The sequence below is a fragment of the Pimephales promelas genome, chromosome 24, assembly GCF_988280905.1.
Source record: "Pimephales promelas chromosome 24, fPimPro1.hap1.1, whole genome shotgun sequence".
In the NCBI taxonomy this organism is placed as follows: Eukaryota; Metazoa; Chordata; class Actinopteri; order Cypriniformes; family Leuciscidae; genus Pimephales; species Pimephales promelas.
Window position 1 is genome coordinate 629,838 of NC_142792.1, and position 23,605 is coordinate 653,442.

At 37.7% G+C, this 23,605-nt stretch overlaps 2 protein-coding genes across 7 annotated transcripts in view; one reads left to right on the forward strand and one right to left on the reverse strand.

The window, feature by feature from the left end:
* The window catches only part of chrm2a (cholinergic receptor, muscarinic 2a), a 95,086-nt gene extending 78,285 nt beyond the window's left edge, over positions 1-16,801 (forward strand). Inside the window, exon 2 of the mRNA XM_039660782.2 lies at positions 6,585-16,801. Coding sequence (XP_039516716.1) covers positions 6,629-8,101 — 1,473 coding nt within the window. The 5' untranslated portion in view covers positions 6,585-6,628 and the 3' untranslated portion in view covers positions 8,102-16,801. The remainder of the gene's footprint in view (positions 1-6,584) is intronic.
* Positions 16,575-23,605, reverse strand: part of ptn (pleiotrophin) — a 67,165-nt gene continuing 60,134 nt past the window's right edge. For all 6 annotated transcript variants that reach the window (XM_089126605.1, XM_089126602.1, XM_089126601.1 and 3 more), the window contains 2 exons: positions 23,374-23,532; positions 16,575-17,036 (listed from right to left, as the gene is read on the reverse strand). In XM_089126605.1, the coding sequence (XP_088982731.1) occupies positions 16,981-17,036; positions 23,374-23,532 (215 nt within the window). In that variant the 3' untranslated portion in view covers positions 16,575-16,980. The remainder of the gene's footprint in view (positions 17,037-23,373; positions 23,533-23,605) is intronic.

Below are 23,605 nucleotides of genomic sequence, written 5' to 3' on the forward strand. Positions count from 1 at the left end.
CCATATCCAGACCGCCAGATGTTTCTGTGTGTCCATAATGGTTGTTCCAGCGTCCGCAAACCCCCGCTGAACACCATCTCCATCTGCCAACACTCACAGCTGAGACCCCACTCCACAACCAAGCGCTGAGTTAACCTGTCCAAGAGACCATAACACACATAAATACACATATGCACACACAGCGTATGGAGCAAAACACACTCTACACATATGCATTTTAGGGGTGGGAATCATTAGGCAAATCCCAATCTGATTTTTATTAATTCATAAGTTTACCGACTTTGAATATTGCTCACTTGCACAGTGAGTGTGATGCTCTCAGGTCAATCTTGATGACTTTAGATTATAGTTACACCATGTCAGAATAAAATGTTTGAGATCAGCCGACTCTGGGATGATTCAGAGACGTTAAGTGTGTTTGTCAGCGTGCTGTCATTCACTAAAAGTCCAGAGTGACAGCGGCAGATGGAAGACGTCGCAAACACAACTGCGGCCTGTCACACACAATCAAGCATCTGTTTTAGGGAACGAACTCTTACTGCTCACTATAAACACGTGCATTTTCAAGCTTGTGTGGAATCTGTCTGTTTTTGTAGCTTTTAGTTCAAAGAGCCTCTCCTCTGTTTGTCATTAACCTTTCAGCCTGTCTGTACACACAAACACCTGCTACACAGTACACACACCTGCTGTGAGTTCACTCAGATATAACCGTGTCCATCTATGTCAAGATATCCATAACAGGGTGGGAACATCTGTCACAGACCTAAAGGAAAGAAAAAAAAACACATTAAACAGTAACATTACGCAGAGAGTCTTTTGCTGGAGTTTCAAGAGATCTCAACAATGTCTCAAATTGTGGGGAGAATGATCTGAGCTGCTATCCACGTTAGTTTTATAGCTCTATACTATTACAGCATATCAAGTAGTAACTCATTTGTGTCTTACAAATATTTTGGTGTTTTTGTGAGCTTTTTGTGTCAAAGCAAATCATCATATTAGAATAATTTCATCATATAGCTTGTTTTCACATGACATCACGCCACTGCGTTGCCATGGCGCGAAATGCAGATGGAGGGCAGGAAGTGATTTTCTATATTTAGGAAGCACAATAACTCAAAATGCCTGTTTTGCGTCGTTTATGGTTGCTCAAATCGATCAAACCACGAGGAGTTTTTATCTGTGCCAAAAGATGTTGTTCATAAGGGGGGAAAATACAAGAAATTGACAGAAAAACACCGGGAAAAATGCCTTGCAAACCTACGTCTGCAGTCGGGAGGAGCCGAATGGGAAAATGTCTGTGTGTGTGCAGTGATCACTTGGTCAAATGTGAGTTAATACATTATTGATGTGGCTTATAATTACATTATTCAGGTGTTTAAATACACTTATGTGGCTGTTTGTGTAACGTACCAGTTTCCTGTAAGTATGTCTGTAAGACGAGTTAGTTGCTGATATCTACAGCCTCGATGGCAGGCAAATCTCTCAATTCAGTTGAAAATCGGTCCTCTTCATAACGTAAGGATCACGTGACGGTACGGATTTTCCTCCATCTCGTCCATTGCGCTCTTCACTCCTTGCCCTCCATCTGCATTCCCCGCGTCAACACAATCACGTGACTGCAAACCACCAATTAGAATAATGTGACACTGAAGACTGCAGTAATGATGCTGAAAATTCAGTTTTGATCACATGACTAAATTACATAAATGATATTTGACTATATACTCACATAGAAAACCGCTATTTAAATTGTAATAATATTTCACTACTGTTTTTATAATAAGAGATTTCTTTCAACAGCATTAAAAAAAAATCACAATTATTCCAAACTTCTGATTGTTAGTGAGTGAGTGTGTGTATATACAGTATATATTTATATATGAAGAGTTCAGATGTAAAAGCCTCTAAGTGCCATTTGAAATTTCCTTCTAAAATGATCATTTTTATCAAGCTAGTATATTTAAGTTCAGTAATTTCACTTAAATAGCAATGAAGATTACCTATTAATTGTCGTTTAAGTAAAATTACTGAACTTAAATATACAAGCTTGATAAAAATGATCATTTTAGAAGGAAATTTCAAATGGCATTTAGAGGCTCTTCATATAGATATGTGTGTGTATGTAATACATAAATATATTTCATAGTCTCCTGATCAATAAAATGACACACCCAAAAACACCCGTCTCATCCGGTCCACAACGCCGTCAGCTGCACCGGAAAGACAATCTCTGCACCAGAAGAACTACATCATTAAAATCGCATTGAGGAGCCATTCATCCATTTAGACTGAAATCTCATGCCACTATCTAATCAGAGACCGCTGCGGTCAATACAGCAGAGACAAGACACTGGTCCTGTGCTCAGTGTGTCGGGCAACATCACTGTAGATTTCTGGACGCTAATGGTACGATTACACTGACCATAATATCATAATGCAGACCGAGGCCAGAGGGGGTCCAGTTTCAGTCCGAGACCAAACCAGATTTAGGGAAGCAAACGTTATATGAACAGTAATTAACAAGCTCCCATTTTCATTCATCCTAGATCAAGGTGCAGATAAAAAATGTTTTCTGTAAATGGACTAATGCTTTTTCCTGATCATACAGACAAAAAAAAAAAAAAACCCCGAAAGTAATTTCTAGAAAATATCAAAGAATTGAAATCTGACAGTAAGAAACCGCTTAGCAACACCCTAGAAAAACCACCCCAAACACTTTACCCGGCAAACGTTATAATTATCTTCAGAATATATATGTATGAATCTAGTATTTAAAATACAATAGAAATAATAAAGAAATGGGAGGGATCATACCAAAGATGGTTGAAGGAAGAGGATGATAGATGTATGGATAGATGGATATGCTCTGAGTGAACTTTAGTTGAACGCTATTAAAATCTTGAGCTAACTTTTTTCAAAGTAACTGCTGGTTTGAGCGATGTGATCAGCTGAGTGTTTTTTGCAGTCCATAGAGCATAAATCCAGACAAACACTCGAGCTGATCCATTATACAGGTGAAGACGGCCGGTGTGCTTTGAGAGTGGTTTATGTAAATATATGCATCTGTGGTCAGAAGCTGATATTTATCACACTGCCAAATATCACATATTTATCACACTGCAGACACAACCTTCGAATAGACGAGGAAAACAGTAAGCAAAGCATAGAAAAGGGGCAAAAGTTGGAGATCAGTCCTCGGTGTGTCTCACAGGCCAGAGGCAATTTTCGGCTCTACTGAACCAATTCCACAACGACTAAAGTCCAAAAGGCTGACAAAACTTATTCATAACGCCAAACTCCTCCATTCTGTCATTCAACATAAGGCTTCAGCCGCCTCAAATTTGGACCAGAGATCAGAGAACTCCATTAGTAAGCAGCGGTGGGATGTGAATGCAGTATTGGAATAATTCTGAGTGGAAATGAGGGCAGTTTGTCATTATAAAACAAACAGCCGGTCGCTGAAGAGCCGAAAATACAAACGCTTAATGACTTGAATGCATTCCATTACAGCCGATTAGTCAAGCAGGTCCAAGCTTTTAGGACTCAGGACACCAAAAGCTGAACATCACACATGTGCCGAATAACACAAGCCCTGCAAACAACCCGAAGAGGAGAGCGTTTAAAAGGCCACAGGAAAGGATGTCTCGTAAAATACAGTAGATCTCTTCCGAAACGTGGGTTTCTATATTGAAAAAATCGCCAATTCACAAATATCATGTATAAATAAGTCATTAAAATTAAAAGATTGTAAACTTAGCAGTCAACTAAAATAAAAGTCAATTTAGAGTTGAGTACTTATAGAGTTATTAATATGATGCACACCATTGCTGCCTGTATACATCATCCCTAGACTGTAGTCTTAATTAAGATGCGTTAGAAGGCAGCTGACTGCATAGACAGCAAGGGAGCTCACTAGGCTTTGGACCAGAGCCATTATGTACACTGTGTAGAGTCCTGGAGTGCAGATGGCCTGTGGCGTGAAGTGATGTGTCGTGTTGCGGTTAGCATTGTTGCCGTGTGCCTCTTCTAAAAAACACAGATTGCTGGACATGGAGCGTTTTTATAGGGATTAGTTTGGCTTAGTGCCGTGGCTAACACTATGATTAGGGCTTTCTGGCACTGGAGATAAGTGAATTCTCTCTGGTTATTCAGAGGCTGTTTAGGGGGAAAGCAGCAAATAAGGCAGCGTTTTAATAGAGAAAAACAGAGTGAACTGTGGCTCTGTTAGACTGATAACCTCTTCCCTCTAATCACCATTACCGGACTCGTATCTATTCACATTCACAGAGAGAGAGAGAGAGAGAGACAGACAAGCATTAGGTTAATTTCCCCCCATGGCGCACATATGGGAACCGTTCCTTTGCTCTAATCCTGATTTTTAATACAAAGAGGAAAGGCACGACTGAGCCAGAAGCAGGAGATTAAACTGACAGTACCAATTTGTCATTTTTCTGATATTTTCAGACTCTAAAGGATCAAAAAGCTGTAAGGTTACACAGAACGAACTCTTGAATTCATACAACCTGTTGTGTGCAGTCATCCATGATGCACAGATGTCGGCTTCTTCTATTTTTAGGACCATTAAGATTTGTTTGCCCTCTGACACAATTTTCATTACAATTGAATAAGATGTCTCCTCACTTCACTGCAAAAAAGGGGGAAAAATTTATTAATTTAACAATATATTGTTAATACAAAAAAGTTGAGGATCATATACATCTGCATTTATAATACACCTGCTTTGTACTGTAATTTTTAAATAGATACAGTAAAATAACAGCAATGAGAATTATATTGGCTAGGCTATATATAAATAAATATCTTAATGGCCCCAAAACAGGCTAAATGTTCTTCTTAATGCGTAATATATTTTCTAGTTATTTTGGTTTAGGGCTGAAATTTAACCTGGACGTGTTTTCATGAGATCCAGTATTTTAAGTTATAAGTTATTCGACTCTGGTGATGTTCAGAACACAGAAACTTCAAGAAAAATGAAACACTTAATCCTCAAACAACAAATTGTAAATTCGAGAAAAGGTTGTTGACAGCCAGAAAGACTAAAGCAGGCCTGAAGTAAACGCACTCACACTCAGTGTAATTGAATGCTGGAGATGGATCAGACAAGCGTGCTTGTTGACTTTAAAGCAGAGGTTGAAAGCCACGAATGCTTTCAAGTTCGAGCAGTGCTTAAAATTTCACTTTCACTTAATTTCATCCGTTTCATTATTCACATTAGTTGAAATCCCATCCCTCACATTTTAATTGACGAGATGAATTGGCACTCTAACAATATATTTCGATGTTTTACGAGTGTGTGATCATCGAAACTGCCCAAAAATAATTGGTTCCATGTTCAATTACACTAAGCCACCGAATATTAAATCACATTAAACCACACGGTCCAATTACTCCTCTGTTTCCATGGATACCAACCATATTTCTTTGAAATATGACTTGAATATTGTTTATTCAAATTGTGATGTGCGAAATACACAGTTGGGAAGTATTAAAAAACACACTTACTGTAATTATTATTACCGCTGTGGAACGGGAGAGTGACGTCTTCAACTTGTTCAGGGAAACACTCCCCTCAGGTGAACGTTTTGTCTTCAAAAACATGCTGAACTTCACCAAATTCTGTTAATGCGACTGCTTCTCAAATTATACTGGTGGTTATTCTGTTATTTTACATTTTATAAATCAGCATTATTACTTTATAAACTTTATAAAATTGTGAGGTAAACTCTGGCTGCTGAGCGGCGCTGTTTCTCCTTGCAGGCGCGCATCAGTTTTTTGAATTTCAGCGCGAAACTGTGATGACGTGTTTTAACAGTCATCAGCATTGTAAATCATGAAAAGTTTTATATATTTTTATTTTATTTATGTTGTCTGTACATTTATAACACTACACTTTGTATTATACTACCTTTAGATTAAATGTAAAAAAAAATATTTAACGCTGCTGTGAGGGTGTATCAGCAAATGAGTGAGTGACGGTCAAATATACATATTTCTCTCTTTCCTGACTGCCGTTCTCAATCTCCCACAATTTGTTTAACTCTTTTTGAAAATTGTAGTAGTGGTGTTTTTCTTTTGCTTTATGACAAAATGGGAACACAAAAATATATATATTTCTCATTCTTCGTATGACGACTTCTGAGAAACCCGCATAGAAATAGAGAAATAAAACTAGTACAGAAACATTATTTCAGTACTTAAGATTCATTTGAATAAATCAAATATTAATTAAAATGGAAAAGACTATAAAAATTACATATCAGCATATAATTAACAGTGAACAATTACCAGGCTTCTTATTTTTGTCTTCGTTGCCTTGACATGTATGAATCATGCAATCATTCAGAATCATTTAAATATAACATTTGAAATAATAACATTTTTATATCTTTTGATAACATCACTTTACCATTGGACACTCTCACGGTACTGTTTAATTTATGTAGGCCTAAATTACATAAAGTGCATTGTTTGCCTTTCTCAATTTGGAGTATCTTACAATGACGTAAAGAGACTCAGATCCACATAATTTGCAACATACTAAATGTCCTTTTTCTCCCATGTAGGTGTCAGGAGTTGTCGTACGTATAGTAAACTGTACCTGAGGACCATGGATACAATAAACTTCACCTTCTGGAACGCCTCTGAGGGCAACGAGACTGTGGAGACAGTGGACGAGAGCCCGTATAAGACAGTGGAGGTGGTGTTCATTGTACTGGTGGCCGGCTCACTAAGCCTAGTGACCGTTATCGGGAACATCCTGGTCATGCTTTCCATCAAGGTAAACAGAAGCTTGCAGACTGTCAACAATTACTTCTTGTTTAGCCTGGCCTGTGCTGACCTAATCATTGGCCTTTGCTCTATGAACTTGTACACAGTCTACATTGTGATCGGATACTGGCCGCTCGGCCCGGTCGTGTGCGACTTGTGGTTGGCGCTGGACTACGTGGTTAGCAATGCCTCGGTCATGAACCTGCTGATTATTAGCTTCGATCGCTACTTTTGTGTCACCAAGCCGCTCAGTTATCCAGTCAAGAGGACGACCAAAATGGCCGGGATGATGATTGCGGCGGCATGGGTTTTGTCCTTCATTCTCTGGGCTCCGGCAATCCTATTCTGGCAGTTTATTGTTGGCGGTCGCACAGTGCCAGAGAAGGAGTGCTATATTCAGTTCTTCTCCAACGCCGCGGTCACTTTCGGCACAGCTATAGCTGCTTTCTACCTGCCTGTGATCATCATGATGGTGCTGTACTGGCAGATTTCCCGCGCTAGCAAGAGCCGCGTCAAGAAGGACAACCGCAAGCCGTCGGGGGCCAACCTCGACGTGGCCTCTTCCAATCAGATCCGTGAAAACACAACCAACAAACCCACCAACAACAACCTAACAGCTGAAGAAACAGATCGAGGACAGACCCAGCTAACAGATGACGCCGCCATCCACCAACATGACGCCAAACTCCAGAATGGCAAAGCGCCATCAACGGCGAGTGGAGAAGCGGAAGATGGCGGACGAGGAAACGAGGAGAAAGAAAGCTCAAATGACTCCACCTCTGGAAGTGGCGCCGTAAACAATCAAAAAGAGGAGGCGGTGGCACCATCAATAGCCGATGAAAACCAAGCTCCGGCTAGGCATCGCGCCAAAGCTGGCGGATCCAAACTGACCTGCATCAAGATCAACACCAAATCGCCAAAAGGAGACTGCTACGCTCCATCGAACGCGACTGTGGAGATCGTTCCTGCGACCGAAAGGCAGAATCATGTGGCGAGGAAAATCGTGAAAATGACCAAGCAGCCGCCAAAGAAGAAAAAGGCCCCGTCTTCTCGGGAAAAGAAGGTCACGCGCACCATTATGGCCATCTTGGTGGCGTTTGTCGCAACTTGGACGCCTTACAACGTCATGGTCCTGATCAACACCTTCTGCTCCAGCTGCATTCCCAACACCGTGTGGACCATCGGATACTGGCTCTGCTACATCAACAGCACGATCAACCCCGCCTGCTACGCCCTCTGCAACATCACCTTCAAAAAGACCTTCAAACACCTCCTGCTCTGCCAGTACAAGAACATACGCTCCACCCGATGAGCAGAAACATGTGTGTGCGCATGCCTTATATTATACATGTGCGTCTTCTGGTGACAAAGGTAAATGTGTGGATGTGTTTGTATGTGTGAAGGGGTCGTAAGGAAGTAAAACCAGTTCAAATAGTCAGAAATTAGGGTGAATTTAGGGTAATTGGGACATTTTTTCCCATTGAAATGCTTGGGAAAAGTGTCCAAATCAACCTGAATGCAAACAGAGACACATCAACACTCGCCATACACAGTTTTATAAATCCTCCATCTTTGTAGATTACATTTTTATTTTTTATTTTTTTGCTTTCAGCTACAAATCAGACTGCATTTAACACATTTTACAATGTTTAAATCCGACTCGCAGTCAGAAAATGCAGTCCTCAGACTGTGTCTACAAGTGTGTTTGCGTTCATTGTTTTTATATATATATATATAGATGGTCTGGTGTAGCACTTTACACACATAGATGTGATGCATGTTACAAAAGGAGGTAAAGAAGTGCTAAATTATTTGATTTATAAACAAAAATGTTAAAAAAAACGAGCATATGGTCAGATTGGAGTCTGTCCTATTCAATAATACACAAATAAGGGGACAACAGGGCTGACTGATGATCCAAACCAAACGCGTTTGAGCTTCAGTTTTAAAATCACACCTGTACATACGTGTATATAATCATGTACTGTATCCGTGTCGTGTGTGTGTGTGGTTGCATGCTGGATGACGTGTGCGCTCAACATTAAAATCCACTTAAATTAGTCTACATGAAGCCTGTTTACTTGTGTAATCAACTTGATTTAACGTAGGGTGCTATAATTTCATCCAGATCACTAACCCTCATCTTTCCCTCAGAGTCAAAATCACCCAAAGCCCCAATTGATTGTCGAGAAAGCTGATTTTATTTCATTTTGATAATATTTTTTTTAAAAGCAATTTTTTTTATTTACCTTTAAATTACTAGATTTGATCAATTAATAATATATAAATAGAAATTTAAGCACATTCTTTCAGCTTAAATTCAAAATAACTCATGCATTATCCTTTTAATTCAGCTCAAAATATCTTACATTGGGTGTCTTTGCCGAACTCTTGTGGAAAAATAGTAATATAACATGATATTTCATGACTCTTGCCATGGCTTTTTAGCTTTTTTGGAGTAAATGAGCTGTTCCACTGGGTCCTAAAGTCAGTTCTTCAGTTTGCATTCAGATACACATCATTTATTGGTAAAGTTTTTGCATTTTTAGGTTTTTCTGTGTTTTTCACATAGAAATTCATTCCTAAGGGGGTCAAATAAAAACTGAATTTAAATTTCAACCACAAAACTCCTTGAATCCATTCAATTGTGTGTGTGTGTGTGTGTGTGTGTATTCGTGGTTCAAGTGCAACAAAAGTCCTAGGGTCTTGACTCTGATGAACACTCAGTTTTAAAAAATGTTATTGACTTTCGGGTCAAAATGACCCGGGGGAAGGATGAATGTAAAAGAAACAGATTAAAGACGATGTGCATCAATAAATAAGGCCAGAAACGTGTTAAGGAACCTACAGGCTCATGTTGACTTTAAAGCTTCGATTGTGTCTATGACAGGTAGCATGGTTGCAGTGTGTGTGTGTGTGTGTGTGTTTGTCATGTGCTGTGTGAGAGGGTTGAAGAGGCTCTCTACTGTGCCCGTATGTTAAAGTGGATGAGTTTTGAGTGCTCGGGGTTTCCAGGGATGCAAATCTAACCCTTTTAAAGAGAGCAGACGCGCAGGATAAAGAGGCTTTCAGACATTAGCATCCACCTCACCTCTGCTTTGCATTTACACAAAACAGTTCACTCACGCATGGGCGAAAAAAGGAAATTACCAGCTACGTGCAGACTGAAGAGAGCGCTAATTCATCAGATACTCCAAAACCTGCTCGCAGAACTTATTAAGAGGCCAAAACGCTTGCGTTCTGCCTCAGTGTAAATGACATTCAGCACGTCTGAGTCTGACACGCTTGTTTTCGTTCCTAAAGACCTGATTTGCTTTCTGGGTTCATGATGCGCCTGCAGGCGAAGTGTGTGTGTGCGTGTGTTCGTGTGTGTTTGATCACCCCGGGAAGGGGTTTATTAAAACTCACAGGTTTTTTCCTTGTGAATTTAAAGGGCTAAAGAAGTGCATAAACTTCCTCATCTCATTACGAGACGTCAAGTCACCATTACTTTTTTTGCACTCATTAAAACAGATTAACAACAGAATCCTCGCTCAAAGCAGAGGATCATGGGAAATGTCAGTCAATCGATCGCTCATAAGCTAGACAGTGATGCATGCTGGGGAAATCGAGCTCAAGCTACATTTTGCATTTGTGTTATTTTAGTTTTTTTTGTGAGTTATTTCAGGTTTTTAATAGTTTTAGTCAAAGGTAATGCATCAGTATCAGCAATAACTCTTAGTATCATAATCATAGTAAAGTAACATGAATCTTATTCTTTCCTCTGGGAATCATGGTTGTCAATCTGGTATGTTGGAAACGTGCTGTTTTTGTCACAGAGCTGTCCTTGGGCTATTTATACAGCGATATATATATATAATTATCTTATTCAAGCATAGACATATTCATTCTCATCCCATCTGTTATGTCCATCCCTCAAAACATATTTAAATTCTGTTACTAAATAATGCACATTGACTTTTAGCACAATCTCTCCTTCTTCAATCTTTCATATTCCCTTGCCTTATGCTCAATACATACAATTCTACACATACATAAACATAACCTGTATTTTGTTGCTCTTCGGCAGATTATAATGTCAGTGGTTATTGTAGGATGAGCGACAGGGTGTCAAATATTTATAACTAAAACTTTTAATAATATTAAAGCTACAATCTATATAACTCTTTTAGTTTATTTTATTCTTAGCTAAAAACACTTAGTTCTTTCAAACATGTATATGCTTATTAATGTATATTTACTTCATTCAAGTAATAAAGTATTCTCGTGAGTGTAAAAATACATACGGGTAAGGGGCTCTAATGTCGAGCGCCATGTTGCCTCTCCATCTTGAAAGTACATTAGCCAAAGAGGGACATACCCGTTAATTCAAGCTTCGCCTTTCGCGTTCACCTTTGAGTTAACACTGATGGACGAAGTCGAACTGGAAGCCATGTTAATCTTGGACTACATTGGCCACCGTAGGAGTTAAAACGAAATTGAGAGGAACAGAAACTAATATTAACTGGATGCTCGTATATCTTTTCACCGCTAGATGGGGGTAAAAATCACACAGTTGTTCCCGATGGACAAAATCGGTTGCAGCTTTAATTTCATCCCAACTTTAGACAAAAAATAAGTAAGGATAACGATCTGATTGGTTGGATTGTTAGTTTAGTAAAATGAGAATATGAAAAGAACATCATGAAGACCAGTACAGTACTGAAATCAACAAAATAATTCACCAAATAATATGTGCTATAACTATAGTGAAGAACAGACACTCTAGTACTTTAGTGCCCCTGATGATTATAGTGTGTGTGTGTGTGTGTGTGTGTGAGAGAGAGAAAGAGAGAGAGAGAGAGAGAGAGAGAGAGAGAGAGAGAGAGAGAGAGAGAGAGAGAGAAAGAGAGTTTCAATGTGTGTGTGTGTGTGGATCCTAAACATGACACAGCAGGTCACCCGCGAGGTCACAGTGTGTGACGTCTGTGTGTGTGTTTGTTTCGTGTGAGACTCGTTGTGCTTCTGTGGATCTTATCACACACACTCAGCTTATCGTCACTGAAGGACAGATGGAGTGTGTGAGACCAGCGGCGCCGCATTAAAGCACAACGCTCACCCTGACACCTGCGATATCTGTCCTGCTCACGACTAGTAACACGAGTCTCTCACGACCTCTGACCTCCAGAACACACACACACACGTCTGATTTACTATATTTGTAGGAACTCTCAATAGAAATTGTGTTTTTTATACTTTAAAACCATATATACAACACACACACACTAACCCTAAACCCATCACAAACACACTCCCTCCCCTACCCTAGATTTTTGCATGTTCTCGCTACCCGTAAAACAAAACCTTCTGCTTTATTACTTTTTTTTAAAAAACACACACAAAAAAAACCCTAATTCTGTATCCTCATGGGAACCTGATTTTAAGTCCCACAGTGACACGAGTCCCCATGAGTCTGTGCATTCAGGTTGAAAATCCAAGCATGCACACACACACACACACACACACACATGTATCTAGCTCTGTAAATCAGGGGGTTCGGAGACTACTCTCTTCAGCCCGTGTTTACTCCATGTTAACCAGTCAAGCAAACAAACATAGGGTGGCCATATTTTGATTACCAAAGACCAGGACACTCGGCCCAGCAAACACACGGGCCAACTCAAATGATACTCGAAGTTTACTCAAAGATACCTTATTAATTTCAATACATTTAAAGTGGGTTATGCCTCCTCTGTATGGATAGGAAATTGTTATATTGTTATATGGAAACAGGACATGTCCTGGGAAAACCCTATGTAACAAACATGCTTTTTAACAAGTAATCCATTTATGGAGACACTTGAGTGCATGAACACTGCTATTTGTAGGTTACATACAACAAATATACTTACTTTGTTCATTTTCAATGGCTTATATCCATTTGATTTATTTAAATAAGTATTTTAGGAAGTTCTACCTGGTTCTATTGAAGGTCCCGCCCTCTTATTTCAGATGGCCAATCAGAGTTCAGATTTTGGAGTGACACATGGACCAGCCAATCTTGTAAATATAAAAATGATCATTTTTAAAAATGTCATTTTCTACATGTGTGTTGCGAGTTTCTGGACCATCTTCATCCTTCCACTCATCATCATCATCATCATCACGTGCAGCACAGTAACAACAAAGGGCTTCGATGTATTTTCTAATCTGTTGATGTGTGTGAACTGTAATCTCTATTATAGTGTTCTTTTGTTTTCTCTATATTCTTTTTATAAACATCCATAACTTAAAAGTGTGTGTGAGAGAGTGAGTGAGTGTGTGTGTGAGATCTGCAGGCCTTTGACTATCCGAGAGAGGATTTGTGAACGCTGGTAGGTCACATGACAGTGACAACAATGTCTAGATTACAGTCATGCTATATAGAACACACTTTTTTTGCAATCTCAAGGTAATTATTATATAAATTGTTATTATAATTACTCATTCTAATGAGAGTATGTGATGTGGGGCGCTACCCAAGTGTGTGTGTGTGTGTGTCATAACAGGCGTCCCTGGAGCCCCTCGAGCCTCCTATATCTGTGTGTTTGTATTGTGATGTTGTATAAAAATGCACTGTGTGTTTGTGTGTGTGGTTTTTAAATCATTGGGACAGTCAGTGTGTGTGTGTGTGTGTGTGTGTGTGTGTGTGTGTGTGTGTGTAAGAGAGAGACTCAAATCTAGCGTGTGACATGATGCGCACACAGGCCGTTTGACAACAGAATGGCTGCCAAAGACATGATAATCAAGATAAACAACAACACACAGACTTTATCCAATCACAGATGCTTTTCTATAATGTTTTTTTTAATTGATATGTCAAATGATTCTGCATATTAGAGTACAGTATGAGGAAGGATTCAGCACAGAAGAATCAAGCCATACATGATGGATATGAACTGACAGACGAGACTTTAGCAGGATGACTTTATGGAAGTTGTTGGTGCGATATCAACTAAAGCACACGCTAAAATTATTATTATTATTTTTTTGGCGAGTTTGAAAGAGATTTAAGAACTGAGACTGCAAACATACTTCACACAAGTGCGCGAATGCTCTGCTAACAATGTGGCGTAACAAACTCCAGTCCTCAAGGGGGCGATAGAGTGTGTGTGCCGTTCACATTTAAAGTCGTTATAAAATCAAAATTGACTCTATTTACTTTGTTAGCGCACATTAAGGCCCTTGCACACCGAGTCTGAAATTTATGTCCGAAATTTCCGCACGATAAAAAAAAAATACGACCTCACGTTATGTCAATCACACTTGCACACTGCATCCGAAACTTTCATCCCTCATAATCGGGTTTGATTATGATTGCATCCGTAGCAAGCAGTTTGTATAGAGATTGACAATTCAGAGCCACCGAATCACGAATACGAAAAAACGCACACGAAATTTCAGACTCAGTGTGCAATGGCCTTCAGTCTCGTGGTGAACAATTAATCAATTAATCTTTATAGAAACATTTTCTGGGATTCAAACCCATAAACTTTCTGTGTTGCTGCTGTTCAAACACATGCATCCTAAAGTGTTATTATTAATAGTAGATGATCTGAAAGACACAATTCTGACTCATTTCACAAAGGAAACACCCTCATCTATTTATTAAAAAATCCAGAGAAATAAAATGCATCACAGTTTCCAGTCATAATAATCATAAATATTTCTTGAGCATCAGATCATCATATTAGAGTGATTTCTGAAGGATCATGTGACACTGAAGACATGAATAAATTACAGTTTAAAATACATTCGCATTGAAAACAGCTGTTTAAATTGTAATAATATTTCAATATTTTTGGTCAAATAATTGCAGCCTTGGTGAGCATACGGTGGCCGAGAGAGCTCACCACGCTACAAGCTAAAGAAGACACATGGGAATAAAAAACAAAAACGTATGCAAACAAACGCGCTGCAAAAGCTCACAGCACACAGCACAACCAAATAAAGAATCATAAGGAATACTACTCAATTAATCTTCTTCTTCTGTTAGCTAAATTTAGTATTCATAAATGTAAATTTGGAGGAAACAAGCCTCTGTTTTTAATTTTAAGAGCAGAAATTCAGCAATACCTAAAAACAATACTGGGTTTGAAAAATAAGAAAGCTGCAAAATGTGTATCTATATGTATTGTAAACATTTTCCCATTTTTGTTTAACTTAAGTTTGTCACTGCTTTTATTTGTCTTTTCAAGTCTGTTTGTTCAATGTACCCCTGACTGAAATTGTAATTCTTGAAATTCAATTTAAAAAACAAAACAAAACAACCAAATAAAGAAACGCGCTGCAAGTACACGGTCCACAACGGAAATGTTTCCGGGGAACCAAAATAAGTGACGGACCCGGCTGGGACGTGCTCAGACACAGGACGTGCTTACAGCAAAACACGTTAAACCTACACTGTGTAGTTTATTCTTAGCGAAAAACACTTAGTTCTTTCAAAAATATATGTGCTCATTAATTTATATTTACTTCGTTCAAATAATAAAGTATTCTCGTGAGTGTATAATATGACTTTGAAAATACATACGGGTAAGGGGCTCTAATGTCGAGCGCCATGTTGCCTCTCCATCTTGAAAGTACATTAGCCAAAGAGGGACATACCCGTTAATTCAAGCTTCGCCTTTCGCGTTCACCTTTGAGTTAACACTCATGGATGAGGTCGAACTGGAAGCCATGTTAATCTTGGACTACATTGGCCACCGTAGGAGATAAAACGAAATCGGAATTGAGAGGAACAGAAACTAATATTCACGGGATGGTCGTATATCTTTTCACCGCTAGATGGGGGTAAAATCACTACATTAATGAGCACATATATTTTTGAAAGAACTAATGGTTTTTAGCTAAGAGAATAAACTAAAAGAGTTACACATTGTAGCTTTAACTGACAAGAAGTGAAAGACTATATTTTTTATAAATAAACTATACTATTAAAATAATAATAATATATATAAATAATATTTATATTATCATTTTAACAAAAACACGCCAGTGGCGTGTAGTTCGTGATAAAGCTTTTGATGCGCTTGAACCCGAGTTCGAATCCGCCTTTTGCCATTATTGGCCAAACTTGATTAATTCAGGTGTGTCTGATTATTGTTGCCATGACTACTGAGGTCAGGCACAACTGGATTAATCAATTTGTCCAATAATGGCAGACAGGAAACAAGGAGCTGGCTTAAGTTCAGGAAGTAGTGCAGCTGTGCATAAAGCCAATTGCGTGAGAGTTGGCACTGCAGCCCCACTTGTGTCAAGTATGTTTTGTGTTCAATAAAGGAGAGCAATGTCGAGACGTGTTTTAACGTGAAATAAACGCAAAACTCGCGGCCCTTTGTACTGCTGATGGTCCATCTGTGTGTGTGTGTGTGTGTGTGACGATATTTGTACAGATGACGGTGTAAATACTCTGTATAGCTTCTTTTCATTGAGTCACGTGCTTCTTTTGACTGTGAGTTGTGGCTTCTTCCATCAGTCGTGTGGTTTATCAGCTTAACGTTTGTAATATACTCGATCTATATGTGTAGCACAGATGACGTGTAAATACATGTTTATTAATGAATATGAATGTTATTGATCTTTATTAGGGCAATGAAGGGATTACTGATCATTGATGACTGATGAAACATGTATTTATAAGATTTGCTGTATCGTGCGATATCCTTTTGGAGAAGAGTTCTAGCAAATAAAGCTGTTATGATGAATAATAACTCCTGTTCTGCTTATTTCAGCATTTACACACCGAATAAATGACACCGGAAACATATAATTCATGTCTTTATTGACTGTAAAGAGTTTGAAAGCATTAGTTTCTTCTCAGCTGCCCGGAGTTTAGAATCTTCATGGAGTTCCAAACAGGAAGTAGAATTCTAATGTGACAGTTCCAGTTTCTAATGATGCATTAGTATCAATTTACATATGTTCTCCTTCATACCACTTATTGGATATTTCAGAAACATCAGATGATCAATGTTTAAAATGCCACAGAAAACAATAATGTATTTATTAACTTTTATAGACTTAATTTCCCAGAATGCACTAATTTATATTGTGGGTCAACATTAGAAGATTTTAGTAGACTCATTTCCCTTCTTTTAATCACTGATGTGTTATTCTGTGAGCTATACTGATCTAGATCTAGTGTTAGAGGTCATCATCTGAGGAGCTTCTTTAGTCCGCCGGGTTTCGCTCCTTCTTCTTTCCGTCTCGTTTTGGTTTCTGTGAATCTGTGGAGAGAAGAACAACCATTAGAGTTAAACACACATGAATCTCATGAAAACACAGCTTCAGCCAAAAGAAAACCAAGAGGGGAAAAAAATGCATTATTTAAGTACCATTGACAGAGTTTGTTTTTATTAATTATTTATTTTAGTTAATATTTTTATATTTCATGTTTTCATTTTAGTTAGTTGTTGTGTTTTTGTCATTTTTATAGTCCAAGTTTTAATGTCTATATTGTTTTGAATCATTTTAGTTATTTTAGTAGGCTACATCAAATTAAACTGAATGAAAAATGAGAACAGAAAATAAGTTGACTTTTGTTTTTAATGATTTTAGTTATAGCTAAATATCCCATAATATCCCTGGTTTAAGAAAACAAAGCCAGTTTTATGCACTCTGACACAACCTAAGCCCATAGTCTCTTTGCTGTTACGGATAATGTGTCTGAAAATTCTGCATGTTTTAAAATTCTCATTATGATTCTCATAAAGTATCTTATTTTTATTTTATATTGCAGTATTTTGTTTTGTGCAAGATAAAAAATGACCATATTTTTTCATTTAAATGAAAATGCAAGTGTGATGTGTAAATATTTGATCCATTACAGTCATTTCTTTGGATGATAATGAGAATTTGGAGATAATTTGACAAACACTCACACTAGAAATCCAGACAGAAAATCACTTTTTAGTTTTTATTGTAGTTTTAGTCATTTTTTTTTGAATGAGCTTGTAGTCTTCATGTTCATTTTGGTTACATGTTTAGTCAATTTATGCCATTTATTATTTTTTTTAATTTAATTTCAGTTTTAGTTATTTATTTCCAGCTAATACTTTAAGCTAATTAATTTGAATGTTTTTCTACTAATATTTAGCTTTATTTAAATGAACAGAAATGTTTTGATAGATTTAGTTAACAACAATCACCCTTGCCTGAATTATTCTATTGTTATATTAGGATATTTATAAATGTTCCCCTGCATAAATCTCATCTCAGATATGAAATGAACCTTGACTTAGTTTAATTAACATTCTTCTGGATTTAGAGAGAGAGAGACCTGTTGATGAAAGTTTCTGAAGTGTAAAAGTTGGTCTTGTCATCAACACCTGCGGTCTGCGCTCGTGTCTGAACTCGCCACACATCCATCGCATTCACACACAATAATCAGAAATCTTCATTAAACTGAGTGATGATGAAGATTACATGTCAATAACTCCAACCAAGCGCTCATAGTATTAGTATCTCATTTACATAAAGATTAAACCCATTCAAATCAAACACAAATCAGAAGAACAACATCTAATGATTAAGAATAAAGACAAATCACAAATGTATTGTTCCTTCAAGTCGGCACATCTTCTTCTCATGAACTCGGGTCATTTCTCATCAAACGTGCGCTTTACGAGATTGGCTGTATCGTGTGATATCCTTTTGGAGAACAACTTGTTATGATTGACTGTAAAGAGTTTCCCGGAATTTAGAATCTTCAACGGTCATTTTTTGAATTTGAATGGAGTTCCAAACAGGAAGTAGAATTCTAATGTGACAGTTCCAGTTCCTAATGATACATTATTTCACTTCTTAGTATGAATACACATGTATGTTCTTCTTCACACACTATATCTATATAAATATAGAGTTGATACTCAACCCTTGTGCATTGTTCAAAACCAATGTTGACTGTGATAAAAGGTAAAAAAAAAATCCAGTCCACAATCATATTTTATATTGAAAATAAGTCATTTTGTGTATTTTTCCCCCCAAATCAGTGACATCATTTATGAATTTGGCCATTAAAGAGTTAAAATCCTGAGTTTTTTAAAAACATTTAGTAGTTTTGATCAGGACTGGGGTCGGTTAATAGATTTATGCAAAAAAATTTGAAAAAAAAATATTTCTCTGATACATTTTTACAGCAGTTTAAAGTAGTGGCTTTTTTTCGTTCACATAACGAAAGGGTATGTTGAGTTTTTGAAAAATTTCAAAGCGTTTTCCCAAAATATGTGTCAAAATAAGATTTGTCACCAAAAATCATTCCATTTGCTGAAACAAGGAAAAGGTTATGGCCAAATTAAGACTAAAAAATACCTCATAGTGGCTGAAAAAAGCCGCAACAGCACATAAGGGTTAAACGAAACACAATTGAGCGTCTCGTCAGTTTTAGAAGAGTAACATCTGATTAGTCCAGTTGTGATCCAGAATGATGGAGGAACGGCCCAGTCATCCGTGCTGTTTGTTTTGAGCTGTTTTCAGGGCAGATTGAGTGTGTATTCACACACACACACACACACACACACACATCAGCATCTGCGTCTCATGAGCTGGACGGACCCCAGCGGTTCAGGCTGTTATTGGACAATCAGCCTTTAGTCGAGCCAAACCATGTGACCTGAGATCCGACACACTGTCTGAGAAAACCCTCATGAATATCAGCGCATTTCATATCTAATCATTCATAATCCAGACACACGAGATTAGAGTCAAAAACCAGTTGAGATTAAAACAATAAACTTCATTCAAAGGGAAAATTAATGTTCTGTTCCTGATGGTTTTTGATATTGTTTGAGTCACTCGATCTCTTCAGTGACGTCTGGATTAGGAATGTTTATGTGTGTGTGTGAGACAGAAACACTGAGGAAAAGCATCATGTTTGCAGCCGTACAGTGTGTGTGTGTGTGTTTACCTGTTTACGTCCTCCGCTCATCCATCTATGACAGCGGCACCCTCTCCCAAACCCCCACAATCCTCTCTGCTGACGCTCTTATCACCTCAAACAGACCCAGGCGACAACGCCTCTCTCACCCCGTGTGTGTGTGTGTGTGTGTTTATGGTCTATCTGCAGGGAATTTCGAGGGAGTTTCTAATCACCTCTGTTCTCTGTTTATTGGCACACTGAAAAGGGCACAAATACACCTATTACCTGCAGATATTATACTAATACACACACACACACACACACTCCGTCAGCGACTCCAATGGGTCAGTTGTTGTTGACACACATTAAGAGTCCAGAGGTACTGACGGAGAAATGTTTGAGCTCACAGAGACGTAGTCTGTGATCCCGAGACTATAACTGGTGTTTCCCGGGTCAGTTCTCACACACACACACACACACACACACACACACTGATCTGGAGGAGACAGATAGTCAGACACTGTGGAGACTGTAACTGGTCAGGTCTTCATCTCTCACACACTCACACACACACACACTGATCTGGAGGAGACAGATAGTGTGGAGATGTGTCTTCAAGTGGTGTAACTAACTGGTCAGACACACACACACACACACACACTGATCTCCTCCTGATGTGTGATGATGGATTCGCCTCTTTAAACTCTTTCAGAAACACTCGAGCTCAAGTCCAAATCCTGATCAATTAGACGAGCGCACAAGACCATCACATCCATTACAGACTCAATCCCTCTCTCTCTCTCCCTCTCACTCTCTCTCCCTCTCAATTCAATTCAATTGAGCTTTATTGGCATGACTGTGTAAAATAGCACAATATTGCCAAAGCGATAGTAATATACAAACATATATGTAGATAAATACAAGTGCAAAAAAAATAAAATAAACAACAATAAAAAAACATTTCCATATTATGAATTGAATTGAATATGAATTAAAAAAAAAGATATATACATATATCTCTCTCTCTCTCTGTAATGGAGATCTTGACGATGGTTCTGCCAATAATAATGAGAATAGAGTGTATTTCATCCAGACACAATCACATGACAACATTAACCTCTTCTTTATCAGTTAGATAAACACACACGTGACGTTACTAAAGACGCTACGGAAGCCCTGAACCGCAACCTAAAAAAAAAAAAAAAATCTGTAAAAAAAAAAAAAATCTGTAAAAAAAAAAAAAAAAATCTAGCTTTTCGAGATTAGATCGAGATTTTCGAGTCGAACTGCAATGGATAAACACAAAATAGTAGCTTTTTACTTTTATCTGGGCTTTCAACAAAATCTACACACGTCACACGTGCTAGTGGCAGTGTTTCTGAGGTGTTTTCGTGCTCGTCTAGTCAACACTATCTGGGTCGAGAACACAACAGGAACTGTTCGGTCTCCCTCTTCAACGTAAATACGCTCTGGATACATTTTAAGTGCATCATTCTGTATCCAATCATTTGGCCGGATCCTGTGATTTCCTAAGATTTAATAACCACTTGAGGAGAGATTCTCTGATATGATTGTAAAGCACTTTGAGTGTATATAGGCATATATGAAAGCGCTATATAAATGCCCTATTCATTCATTCATTCATAAAGCTGGATTTCTCCATCCAGTCTGAAAAGTGTTTTCCGTGTTGGTTTTCCTATAGGCTAAAGTCTATTCCGGCGTATTATATTTTATAACGATAAAGTAAGATAAGTAATTCAGATAAAAGTAAAAAGCTACTATTTTGTGTTTATCCATTGCAGTTCGACTTCACACACACACACGCGCGCGCTCTGAGCCAGTGGACGCGCACTGTTATGAATGCACAATGTTTCGACTTTAATCTCGAAACATTTCGACTTTAATCTCGAAACATTCCGACTTTAATCTCGAAACATTTCGACTTTAATCTCGAAACATTTCGACTTTAATCTCGAAACATTCCGACTTTAATCTCGAAACATTTCGACTTTAATCTCGAAACATTTCGACTTTAATCTTGAAACATTTCGACTTTAATCTCGAAATGCTAGATTTTTTTTTTTTTTTTCAGATTTTTATTTTTTTTTTACTGATTTTTTTTTTTTTTACTGACTTTTTTTTTTTTAGGTTGCGGTTCAGGGCTTCCGTAGTTTTCTTTTGCAGCGGAAAATGAATAATCTTAAAAAAACTATGAATTAAAACATGAAAACTTTCAGACTGAAAAATGATGCATGTGGAATATGAAGACGAATGTGTTTTGATGAGGCTGAACGCTTGCCAACATTTCTATTTGCATTTATTAATTTAGCAAATGCTTTTATCCAAAGCGACTTACAACTGAGTAATATTACAGCACCAGGATTCATCAGCGGGAGACACTGCCACACACACACACACACTCTATCTCTCAATCTCTTTATTGCTAAAAATATTATGAGCCATGTGGAGACATTTCCCCACAATGTAGGAAATATCAGTCTAATCGCACACACACACACACATGAAAAACAAGCACACACTCACATGCTCTCTCTCTCTCTCTCTCACACACACACACACACACACACACACACACACACGCCCGTGGCCTTAAACACTGATACACAGTCAAACCATCAGATTTCTGAAAGTTTAATAGATTCATCTTCTGGACTGGAGCTCAAAAGAGGAAGAGCTTTACTGATCAATATTTCAGTGTCACCTTTAAAACACACTTCTCTATGCTACACACTATATTCACACAATGGGGTGACCACAATGTGTTTGTCACATGACCTCATATTGCTGCATGTTTGATTCAAAGTTGTGTCCAGAAATAAAAGTGCCATCAGATTATGGATAAATATGAAACATTTTGGATTTTTAATCATTAAATAAATAAATAAATAAATAAATAAATAAAATAAACAAACACTTAAATATTGGATTTATTACAAACTTTTCAGTCAGAAATCTCAATTTCAGCAGCTTTACATACATTTTATCATCTATTATTTATGGTCTATATTCACCTGATTTATATCAAAGCTTTGAATTTAATACTTTTCATGTTTAATTTAATTCTTAGTCATTTATTTAAGTGCTTTTGTCTTTTTATTATTAATATGCATTTTTAATATTGCTATTTAGTTTTATTTTATCTCAGCTCTAGTTTATTTTTATTTCCAGATAATAAGACATATTTCAGTATATTGCCAAGGCTACATCATAAGCTTTATATTTTTCAACTAATATTTATATTTTAATTTGTTTTGAATGTTTTGATTAGTTTTAGCAGCTTGATTTATGTAACATTTTATTCCTAAAAACAGGAGATTTATGGAGTGATAAAAAGAAAAATCCCAAATCTGACTTTTATCTAATGACTTCATCTATTGTTCTAATTCTCCAATATCTGTACTGGAAATGTATGCAAATTAATGCATATTTAATTAGACACTGCCTCATTTGCATACATAAGCATAACATTGCAAAAACTCATAATACAAAACAAATTGTCAAACTGTGTAGGGTGATTAATTCAGTAGAGGAGTATAGTGAACATTTTTACCCTTTCCCCTGTGATGCTTCTTAATGCTAATTATTTTTTTTTTTTGCAGTCCAAATCAAATCAGTTGATATTGCTTCTGGTTTATTTAAGTTGAGCACATTGTGTAGCATATCTTTGCATGTGTGTGTTCTTGTACCTTGCATCTTGCTCTTGGGTTTGCCGCAGGGTTTGGTGGCGCTAACAGAGTTTGGACAGTTAGCATCCATCAGCGCTCGCTTTAGCACACCGGTGCGCGTCTTCATTCCCGAGGTCGAATCACACTCCCCCCACGCCTGGAAATCATACTTACACTCTCCTGCCCAAGACAACAAACAAAACTTCATTTGGGTGAGTTCACGTGCAACATGTCAGAAACTGCGCTAACACTT